Raw genomic sequence first — 11313 nt, 5'->3', positions numbered from 1 at the left:
CTAACCGATCTTTTCAGCCAGAGGCATTATTCTGATAAGATCTTTAACTCTGGTATTTAAAGGCAGATTGGCGTCTTTATACTTCATATAACCTTGTTCATCATCTCCAAAAGCTCTCCACAAACACCACAACACTTTTATCCAAAACAGGACACTGGAATTCTCCATTTTTGAAACAGACACACTATTGGTGTGTGTATCCACAACATTATAATTCGTCCCAGAAAAATTGATATAATTCCTCCACAAGAAAACTTTTAGCACACCACCCAAAAGAATTCTATCTCCATTCTTTTCATAACCAAGAAATGACAAATTTGACTCACTATCCCATGAATCTCCTATCACAGCAAGGCCCTTATAACTACATGTTAATATAGCATATATACCACTCGACACATTTCTCAAGTTCACTTTAGGAGGCCTCTTAAATTGTTGAGTAGAAATCTGAGAATTCTCGCTTGACTCATTTCCTCCATCAAAAAGAGCTAAATTTAAAGGCAATTGATAAGTGAATTCTTGCTTGAAAGGCATTAGCCCTGAGGCACAAGAACCCTTTCCTCCAGAGGCAGTCCACACAGAAGGAGGGTAATCTTCTTCATAATGAAGTCATCAGTCGGTTTATCAGGGTCAGACAACAAAGAATATGAAACATGTCCTTCATCCTTGCATGCAGCAGAAATTGGAAGAGGCTCACTGCTGCTGTTCTCAGTAGTAGAAAAATAAAACAACATCCAAAAAATATTTTCTATCACTCCCGGCATCCCCAAAAGAATTCCATCTCGGAATTCATACACACAAGCCAAAATTTCGTAGAAATGGTTTTATTTCTTTGCTTCCCGGAACAGAAAACCACCAGGCCAAAAATTCGAACAGCATCGCTGCTACTCCGCCCCTTGGAGCCCCTTCACCCCTATGGAAAAAGCGTTTAGACATATCAATTGACGGCATTTCAGAAACTTGCCCCAAAATCCGTTGACTTTCGTTCCCCACTGGACTACCAAGCGCCAGATTGAGAGTGAGAGTGAGAATCCAAAAGCCAAAGCTCACTGGATTTGTTTTCAACGACGCAGACGGAGCCTTCTCAGTTTTTGGTGGTGAATAGCAGCCCTTTGGGGCTTTGCCGCTTGGAGATTTTTCGAGACAGAGGGCTCTCGGAAACATATCCTGATCGGAAGAATCGTTGGAAATATTGTTCAGAAAGGAGTTTTGCTCACCATGAGCAAGAGTGGATTGATTTCGGATTTTCGAGATCCTTCTAGGAGATTTTCATGGTTCTCTGTTTCGGATTTGAGGTCGCACCCAAATCACCCACAGCTACTTTGGATGGTGAACTGCAGGACGAGGATTTCCCTGCTTGGGAAATTTTTAATTTTTCTACCCCGTGGCCTGTCTTCTCGTTCGAGACATCGTCTGCTACCTTTCCTTCTGTGAATTTTTTGTGCTCGGAGGATTTAGGTTGTATGACCTTCTTTTTTGCGGCATCGATATACCACACCATTGTAGAAATTTCTCATCTACGCATTCCCTCACATATTTCTTCCAATAAATCGAGTATGGCAATACATTTTTCTTGGAACGAAGAATCACTCGTTGTGTTCCCAGTCTGATACCAGTTGTTATGGTCCCAGATCTGACGCATGGATTCGTAGGGAGGAATAAAAGAAAGATGAAAATCAAGCGAAGGGAAGCTTGAAAGCCCTAGGTTCGTTAAGGAGAATGCACACCCCTGAGCTTGTTGAGGAGAACTCAAACTCTGTTTACTCTAAATCAATGCTTACCTTTCTCATTACTCTTACCCCTTAAATAAGGTTCACCCTTACAAGGTTTAAGAAAAAATATTACAAAAATAAATAAAATATTCCAAAAATGCCCCTATGGCCTATTAATTATTTAACTGAAATAAAATAAAGTAAATTAAAGAAAAAAATTAAAATAATAATATTATTGCGTGCATAACATTCAGATGTCGTTTTCTCTTTCTAGAAAAATCTGATTTCAACGATTCCTCTTGTGGTAGAAACTAGACTCAAATATATTCTAACTGTATATAATATCATATATGAAAAATATGAGAAGACAGTGAAACATCCAATGAAATATAGAAACTTGAGAAATAAGACTTAAGGAAAATCGAGGATCTCCTTTTGTTTTTTTTTTCTTTTTTTTTTCTTCCTCCCTTTTGTCTCCATATTTTTCTCCATCTTCTTATACTTTTATATCTCAAATCATTTAATGTTGTGATTACCATGTTTAGACTTAGGATTCCATGATGTATAATCCCAGTAGAAGAGGATTAAAGGGTCAGAAGATGAAGAAGATTTGAGGAGAGAAGGTTTTAGGATGAGAAGAGGAACAGTGATGAATTTGGAAAAAAGAGGAGGAAGAATAGGGCAATGGAATTTTTTCCTAAACCTTCCCCTGAGGCTCAATTTATAGATGAATAAGATTACAATATACATATCCCTAAAATTTAAACTAATTGCATCAATGTTATCTTTATGAGATGACTCTTTATTTACCATAATGACATCATTGTGTGGGCCTTCTCCTTGGTCTGTGGACCTTGAGTCCATCTTCTAACACACTTGGATTTGTGGGCCTTCATTGGTCGTGTGGTCTCAGACCCATCTTCCAACACCTTAAAAGCAAGTAAATGCGGTGCTATCATTAAAGGTGGATAGGGTGGTGTCCCGTAACTCTTTTTAGACCTATGGGTGTTTGTGTTTAGAGTCTTGTCATTTGATTATGCAAGCAAGGTCTCTTGGTGTGATGGATCCTAACTTAATAGGGAAAAGTAGAAGAAGAAGTACTAGGAAATAGGTGTTTGGAATAACTTATAATAAAGAGTTTCATGAGTGGTGATGAAAGTTTTTACTAGATAGTGACTAGTGTCCAGTTTTTAAAGGACATCCAAGTAAACGGGAGAAAGGAAGATAAAATGCTCTTGTAATGGGGCAGATTTTAGAAGCTGAAGGTAAGGAATATTTAAGAAGATTGAAGACTAAAGAGAAATATTTTTGCAAGTTTAGCTCGAGCTTGGTTTCATGGAGCATGACAAGTCTCGTGAAGATCAAGTCTCACAACATACAACAATTGAAAGAGGGAAAGTATAAGGCATAAAGCAATGTGTGTTGTTTCCTCATTCCAATTTTCTTGTTTTTAGTTGTTTCTTTGACTTAAACTTAAAATTTAAGTTAGCAAGTTAGATTTGAGTGTAATTGGGACTTTGGGTGGTTTTACTTTTGGTATTATCCTAAGTTTTAGCTACTATATAAAAGCAGTATACAAGAGAGCCAACAACTCTCACCTTTCTTTTAGGCAATACACATTCTTTTATTTTCCTCTCTCTTGCATGCTTCTATTCTAAACTTCACATGCTGACTGAGACCATGTCTATCAATGAATTTTTCAACCTTAATGGATGCCATGGAGGGAAAATTTCTGCTGGCATACTTGGATTTTGTTGTTAATTCATAATCTGGCAATAAAAATGAAATTTTCAGTAATTCTCAACCTTAAGAGCACAGGAAAGGGCAATTTTTATGGGAGGGAGAACTTTTTATTGACTAAAGTCAAATTTTGCCTCTAATTCCTTTCTGTTGCGATCAAATATGAATGCACACATTTAGCAAATTCCAAAACCTTTTAGTGAAAAAAAATTCTAAGTTCATTTGTAATTCATAATATGTTAGTGATGAAAGTGGAATTTCATCATTAGAAGCATGTTAGAGGGAAGCTCTTAATAACAAACTTGAAATTTCATTTGAAAACATTTCAAATCCGATCATGGAGTCGAGCACTAAAAAGAGTATAATGAAACCTGTAGAAGATGTAAACATATGGAATGGTACATAGCTGCACTCCTTGTTCATTATTGTAATAAAAAATATTTATTTGAAATCCGATTGACCATAACTGCGACATTATAACCAAACCTGAAAACTGGGCACCATTTCATCTAAAGCCCTAAACAGTAATCTTCTCTCCTATAAAGGAGCTTCAGTAGTTGCCATGGTTGCAGCTTCTGTCGTAGCGGCAGGATCATGATCCACTGCTTGATCAACATTGATGACAAGGAATTCGCTGACCCTAGTCACCGCGGGTTTTCTTATGAGCTCCTCCCAGGCTTTATCCGCTTGTATGCCGCTCTTGAGAAACACTGCTGTAGCATCCAGACGGTTAATGTCCCATCCCAAGAGTTCCCGAAGCCTGATGATCTTCTTCCGCTGGTTGCAGCTGAGTTTGCAAGTGTTGTCCTTGATCTCCTTAATGGCCTTCGCCAACAGGATGGCCCGTTCAGTTCCGTTCAGCTTTTCCTCTTCCTTGAAGTAGCTGTCCATCTCCGGCACTCCGATGGCGCGCCTGATGCCTCGAGAGTAGTCTCCCTCCGGGTGGAACGCTTTACGCACTTCCTCGACGAGGCCCTCCTCCACCATCTGGTCCACCCTCTGAGAGACAAACATGTGCAGGACAGAAAGCGTGACGTCTATCCATAGAAAACAGGTGTCGTACTTCTCCTGGAACTCATCGTCCACCAGCGACTCTATGTACGAGTTGGATCCGCCGGCGATTATGGGAACCTTTCCTCGGCCGACGATCGACTCTATCGACCGCCGGACTGCGCTCCGGAAGTCTTCCGCTGTGAAATCCGCATCAGGGTCATCTACCACCCCTAGCAGGTGGTGCCGGACCAAACTCTGCTCCTCTGCCGACACTTTGTTTGTGACGACATCGAGTCCCTGATAAACCTGTATTTTATCAGAGTTAATGATTTCCCCAGAAAATCGGGTTGCCAACTCTATCGCCAGCTTCGATTTTCCTGTTCCCGTCGAGCCCAAGATGAATATCACTTTCTCTCGCTTCGCCACTGCAACTTCCATGATGTACTGAGAATCTGGAGCGTTATCTTGAATTTGGCTTCAACCTCAGAAATGATGCTCACCTGCTGGCATTAAATATAGACATAAACTGAATCAAAAACTAGATTATCGAGAAGGGTAGCAGAAAACGGAAATGCTTCAAACCAAGTAGGCATTAGCCTTCTTATGAATTTGTATGTATTAAAGACTAAATTGACCACGCAGGTAGAAATGTCAGTTAGCAGGAACGAAGCTTTGTTTAGTCAAAACTACAGATTTCAAGGCCTGCCTCTGTCGTAGGAAGCTTGAGCTTTGCTTCCATTTAGGTATCAAACAACGTAAACTGCCAAAGAAAAAGAAAGCTTTACTACTTGCCAGACTACCCAGGGAAGAAAATTGCTTGACCTCAACGCTCAAACTACTGCGAAAGGCCACAAGCCAGCTATTTTAATAGACCAAATCTATGTTAGGAAAGACAACACAAGATTTCTTATTCAGAAATCTTGACAGTCGGAAATTAGTAAGAGCAGTTCCAAGTCGCATCCCATGCAGATGCTTTATTTAGAAACAAATGGAAATCACATAGGATACTATTGATACCGCGAGAGATTATCAATAAATGAGACATCCAAGCTTATGAGCCTTCCATCTATGAAGACAATGACCCTCCTTTCACGTCCCAGGGACGAGAGGCTCAAGAGATCTCCAGGGAAGTAAATGAGTCTCATTCACGTCCCTTGGTGATTGAATACTAGGATTGTAGTTTTCCACAGGATTATTCTACAAATCCATTTGTATTCATAGTATTGATCATAATACCTAACTTCAACTCCTAAGGTTCTTTCTTTTTCCAAGAAAGATACTAAATCAGATGAAAATATGAATAAGTAACCAATGTCTTTAAACTTAAAAACTTATTCAGGCCATACTATACCTGTGAATTAACTTTTTGAAATCCTATACCGTCCTATTCCAACTATGCACACAAGTCTGTAGAGTTCTTATTCTAAAGGAATTGACCAATGATATGATATGGCTGAGATGAACTCCTGTGGCTTCAAGAATCTTTCCTTATACTTCCATCAAGAACATGAACTATATGTAAGAAAATAATGGAAAATGCAAAGTTCAAAACAATAGAGACTACCATTGCCAAGTTTCTTTGTTCTATGTGTAAAAAAAAAAAACAAAAAAAAAAAAAAAAAAAAAACAAGACCAAATTAAAGAAAGGAAAATTTGCTACGCCATGCTCATCATATGAAAATATCAAAATTCAATCAAAGAACAAGAATGTCATCAACCATGAAATTGGAGAGACTACCTAAAAGAAGCCTGTAAATGGATATGAAGAGGCTAAATCACTCGATAGGAAGAAGATCTAGCACTGTGTGAACTCACAACCACCTAAACACTGCATCGACTCATCGCCTTTGTGCGTTTGTGAAGTAAACCTTTTGCATCATTTTAAAGAAAAAGTTTTAGATTCATTGAACATGATAACGTCCTATGGGTCATATAAAAAAGGTAAGAGACCATGTCGATTCATGTTTTTCCTTTTATGTGCAAATTGGAATTATTGAGCAAGAACGTCTAATTAATCGAGGAAGCTAAAAAAAAGAAATATTTGAGATCTTTTTCTACATGATTTTTATTTTTCCAAAAGTACTTTAAGTTTCAAAAGATGCTAAAATGAAGAAACACTAGCTTAAAAATTTAAAGAAAAATATTTGTAATTTCTACAAGACGATTAAGATTTCAAAATCCTTTGTGAAATTAATAGCTTCCTCCAAGGTTGCCCTAATAAGTTAAGCATACATCCAAAAATTTCTCTTTAGTTTTTAAAAAAGAACCAATAGGTAAAGAAACAATTATGTTAGATTTTTTTTTGCATTTGTTATAAATTACTCCTAATCTTAACTGCTTAGATAATATAGTCATGAATTTCATTTAAGCCACAATCATATCCCTAATAATCCCTTTTTTTTAGAAATACCTTGAGTCTTTTTTGAGTTATTTGACAAGATGGAGTTAAATAGAAAAAAACCCAATACCAATGGCCGAGTAAAATCATAGAGTGGTCACTCTTTGATTCATAGTCTGCTTGATAAATCTAACAACGAGGTCCAAATCCAAGAAACTTTTCCTTTGTTTGCATATCTAATATTTAAATATTATTTTTAAGCTAACTATTACTATAAATTGAGTGTTACTATTACAATCCCTATTAACGATTTTCAAAGTATTCTCCTAGGAAGCAGTCAAATGCAGGAATCATGCTTTATGCACTTTAAAAATCAATTAACATTTTGAAGACCTATGACAAATAACAAAACCAAAATAAGATAAAAAAAAAGTTTATTGTGTTTCGCAACACAAAGTAAAAGTGTTACGGTCCTTGATCATAGACCTTGTCACTCGATGAAGGGGAGGATCATCAAGGGGAACAAGGGACGAACCAGGGCGGATAGACTTGCCTAGTCGACCTATATTTCTGAGAATGGGTAGAAGGAAGGGATTCGTGGAGAGAAGAAGCCAGGCTCATCAAAGGGAGACTTGAACCTTGGGTTCGTCAAGGAGAACGCCGATCCTAGGTTCCTTAGAGGAGAACGCCGATCCTGATTTGGGTAAAATTCGACTTGCTTCCTTCTTTTCCGTCAGTCCTCTTAAGGCAAATCTCGCCAAGGACTAGAACTACTGTTTTTACACTACTGCCATTGCAGGCTTACATGCTACCATAGACTGGATTAAAATAACATACAAATCCTAAATAAATTGAATGATCTTCTGAGTCACCAATTCACCCGCATCCCCTTTGGATGACTCATTCGGCTATCAAGTCCATAACATCACTCCCTCCTTGGGAACAGAGCTTGTCCTCACTCTCGAATGTAGGGAAGACGTGCTAGAATACTTGGAGGTCTTCCCAAGTGGCCTCTGCAACATCAGTATGTGACCACTGAACCAATATTTCTTTCCTTTCCGCATTCTGGCGAGCATTCAAAACTTTGATGGGAGTGAGCGAGACTTTACCTTCTTCAATTTGTGGTAAGGAAGGAATGGTTGTTGGTACTGATCCTTTGTGTGGTTTGAGCAGAGAGACATGGAAGACAACGTGAAACTTGGACTCTGGAGGAAGCTGGAGCTTATAGGCAACTTGGTCCACCCGCTGGGTAATTTTGAAGTGCCCAAAATACTTCGGAGAAAACTTGTGTTGAGTGCCCACAAGTGAATTTTGACGGTAAGGCTAGAGGCGAAGCCATACAAAGTCCCCTGGGTTGTACTGAACATCACGGTGACCCTTATCATAATAGTCCTTCATGTGAGCTTGAGCCTTTCAAAGGCGTTGGACAACATTTTCTAACAATTGATCTCATCCCATAAGAGCTTGGTCAACTACATCCACTCTTGTGTACCCCTTAGCATACGAAAGTAAGCGAGGGGGATCCCGACCATATAGTATTTTGAAAGGTATCTCCTGTAAAGCCGTGTGGAATGATGTGTTGTAGCAATACTCTGCCCATATAATGCATTGCATCCACTTTTTGGGACTGTGCCCCACAAAGCACCTTAAATACATTTCAATTGTGTGGTTCACCACCTCAGTCTGGCCATCGGTTTGAGGGTGATGAGCGGAGGATTATCTCAGTTTTGTATCGCATAATCTGAATAGTTCTTTCCAAAAGTTACTGGTAAAGATGACATCTCGATCACTGACTATTGATTTCGGAATGTCGTGGAGACGAACAATATTCTCAAAGGAATGAAATGTGCTTACTTGGAAAAATAGTCAAAAAGAATAGACTTCCCCGATGCCTTAGGGAGGCCCTCAATGAAATCCATAGAGATGCCCGACCATACTTGGGTGGGAAGATCGAGTGGTTGTAGTATCCCAGCTGGAGATAAATGGTCGGCCTTGTTCCGTTGACACACCAGACAAGTAGCCTGATACGTTGCAACTATGGATTTTAGACCTGGCCAATAAAAATCCCCACGAATCCGATGTAAAGTTTTCTGTAATCCTTCATGAGTGCTATCATGATAAGCTGATAATGCAACCGCCACCAAGGGAGGAGTATGAGATAAATAGATGCGTTGTTTATAAAGAATAATGTGGTCGTGTATTGACCACTGGGACGCCATCTTGGCCACTACAATTTGTTGGGAGAGCTGCTGCAGTTTGGGTGTGCTCTGATCCTCTTTGCGGATGGACTCCAGGAAAATAGGTGTTGGCTAACTAATGGCAGCAATTTGCAGTACATCGTCTAAACGACGTGAGAGTGCATGAGCAGCTTGGTTCAACGGACCCGACTTGTGTTCCATTGTAAAATTCAACCCCATTAACTTGCTAATCCAGTGCTGTTGGAGAGAAGTTGATATACGCTGGTTCACCAAAAACTACAAATTGGAGTGGTCAGTGTGGATGATAAAAAATCTGCCCCACTAGTAGGGTCTCCAATGGCGGGCGGCCTTCGCTAAGCCAATGAGTTCTCTTTCATAGGCCGGTAACTTGTGATGGTGGATCGCTAGCTGACGGCTGAAGTAGACTATCATATGCTGAGATTGTTGAAGCATCGCCCCAATACCGCTTCCAGATGCATCACATTCTACCACAAACACAGCTTCGAAATCCGTTAACTGAAGGACCGGTGCATATGCTAAAGCTTGTTTGAGAGTCTGGAAGGAAGTCTCTGTTGTGTCATTCCAGTGGAAGGCATTTTGTCGCAGTAGGTTGGATAAAGGAGCTGCTAGGGGCACATAATTGTGGATGAGCTTTCTATAGTAACCTGCTAAGCCCAAAAATCCCCTGAAGGCTGCAATGTTTCTTGGTGGTGGCCACTGAATGATAGCTTCAATTTTTCTCGGGTCCATGGTGACCCCAATTGCTGTAATAACGTGACCCAGATAGGCCACCTGACTTCGAGCAAAGGAGCACTTTGAAGGTTTTAAGTATAGATGATGATTCCAAAGAAGTTGGAATACCAGACACAGGTCTTGTAAATGTTGAGTCCATGACTTGCTGAAAATCAAGATACCATCAAAGAAAACTAAAACAAAATTTCTAAGATAGTCACAAAATACCTCATTCATTAAGGCCTGAAATGTTGAGGGTGTGTTGGAGAGACCGAAGGGCATGACAATGAACTCAAAGTGACCATGATGAGTACAGAAGGCGGTCTTCTCTTTATTAGGATGGTACATTCTGACTTGATGATAGCCTGAGCGCAATTCTAACTTTGTGAAAAATTTGGCCCCATGTAGTTCATCTAATAGCTCATCCACAACTGGTATATGGAACTTGTCCTTAATAGTCTTGGCATTTAATTCCCGGTAGTCCATGCAAAACATCCAAGTGTTATCATATTTTTTCACCAACTGGAGAAGAAAAGGGGGAGATACTCGGTCTGATGAGGCCTTGTTCTAACATCATTGTGCATTGCCGTTCAATTTTATCTTTTTGAAGGTGGGGGTATCGATATGGTCTCCCAACCACCACTTCTGAGCCAGCCTTCAAACGAATGCGATGGTCACATTGTCTCAATGGCGGTAGATTTATAGGTTCCTGAAAGAGGTCTGTAAACTCTTCCAACAAGATATCTAAATTGTTCTCCATGTGTTGTTGTCGCTGCAGTCCATGAAGATGGGCTGGAACCTCAGTGCGACAGCCCTGTAGTGTAATCCGTGGAAAATTCAAAGCTCATTGTCAACGCAGAGAAATCCCACAATATTGGCCCCAATGTCTGGAGCCACTTGATGCCCAATACCATATCAAAACCTGCTAGTGGAATGTTAAAAAATTCTGCCGAAAATTTGTGACCAGTAATAGTAAATAGGACTGACTTGCTGACCCCGTAGCTAGGAACCTTATCCCCATTGGCAACGGAGACTGAAGTGACTGGCTGAGAGTTAACTGGAAGTTGTAGATACTTTGTTGCTGTGAAGCTCACAAAATTATGAGTGCTGCCGGAGTCCACAAGACCTAAGAGTGGTTGATTGCCGAATAAGGCACATACCTATATTGTTTTGGTGGTCTGGAGTCATGTGACAATGTTTAATGAAATAGCAGGCTCTTCAGTGTCTAACTGTTCTATTTCTGGTTCTTCCAGTTCCTCATCTTCAATTTCTAACCAGAAGAGTTTCTTACATTGATGACCGAATATGTATTGTTCATCACAATTGTAACATAACCCCTTTTCTCTCCGTGCTTCCATTTATGCACTATTTAATTTTCGGATGAACGTTGGTGTGGTTGGGGGATGTTTAGGGGTTGAAGAAGGCAAGGCAGGAACACTACTCCACCACTGAGGGGCTGTGGAGGCCCCTCCCGAGCTGTTTTTCCCACTTCGCCACATTGGTCTTCGTGTTTGAAATTTTTGTTTGGCCTCCAATTCTCTTGCTAAGTTCTTGGCCTTGGCTAAATTCGGAGGTGAAAGTAGTTCCACTTCTAATCGTA

The 11313-nt window shown here is 39.9% G+C and overlaps 1 protein-coding gene across 1 annotated transcript; it reads right to left on the bottom strand.

The window, feature by feature from the left end:
* Window positions 1-3989: 3989 nt before the first annotated feature.
* LOC137959561 (adenylate isopentenyltransferase 5, chloroplastic-like) lies at window positions 3990-4883 on the bottom strand. Its single transcript, XM_068806925.1, has one exon. It carries the CDS (start codon window positions 4881-4883, stop codon window positions 3990-3992), a length of 894 nt encoding a protein of 297 aa, XP_068663026.1.
* Window positions 4884-11313: the final 6430 nt, after the last annotated feature.

This window comes from Aristolochia californica, unplaced genomic scaffold, assembly GCF_029961685.1.
Source record: "Aristolochia californica isolate CCGP_79_NKW_82.1479 unplaced genomic scaffold, dmAriCali1.0.hap1 SCAF_3, whole genome shotgun sequence".
In the NCBI taxonomy this organism is placed as follows: domain Eukaryota; kingdom Viridiplantae; phylum Streptophyta; class Magnoliopsida; order Piperales; family Aristolochiaceae; genus Aristolochia; species Aristolochia californica.
The sequence above is the reverse complement of the archived record's forward strand: the minus strand, read 5'-3'. Positions and strand labels throughout refer to the sequence as shown.

What these genes read in the sequence shown, in the direction of transcription:
- LOC137959561 (XM_068806925.1), bottom strand. Translation starts at nt 4,883, where the DNA reads ATGGAAGTTGCAGTGGCGAAGCGAGAGAAAGTGATATTCATCTTGGGC.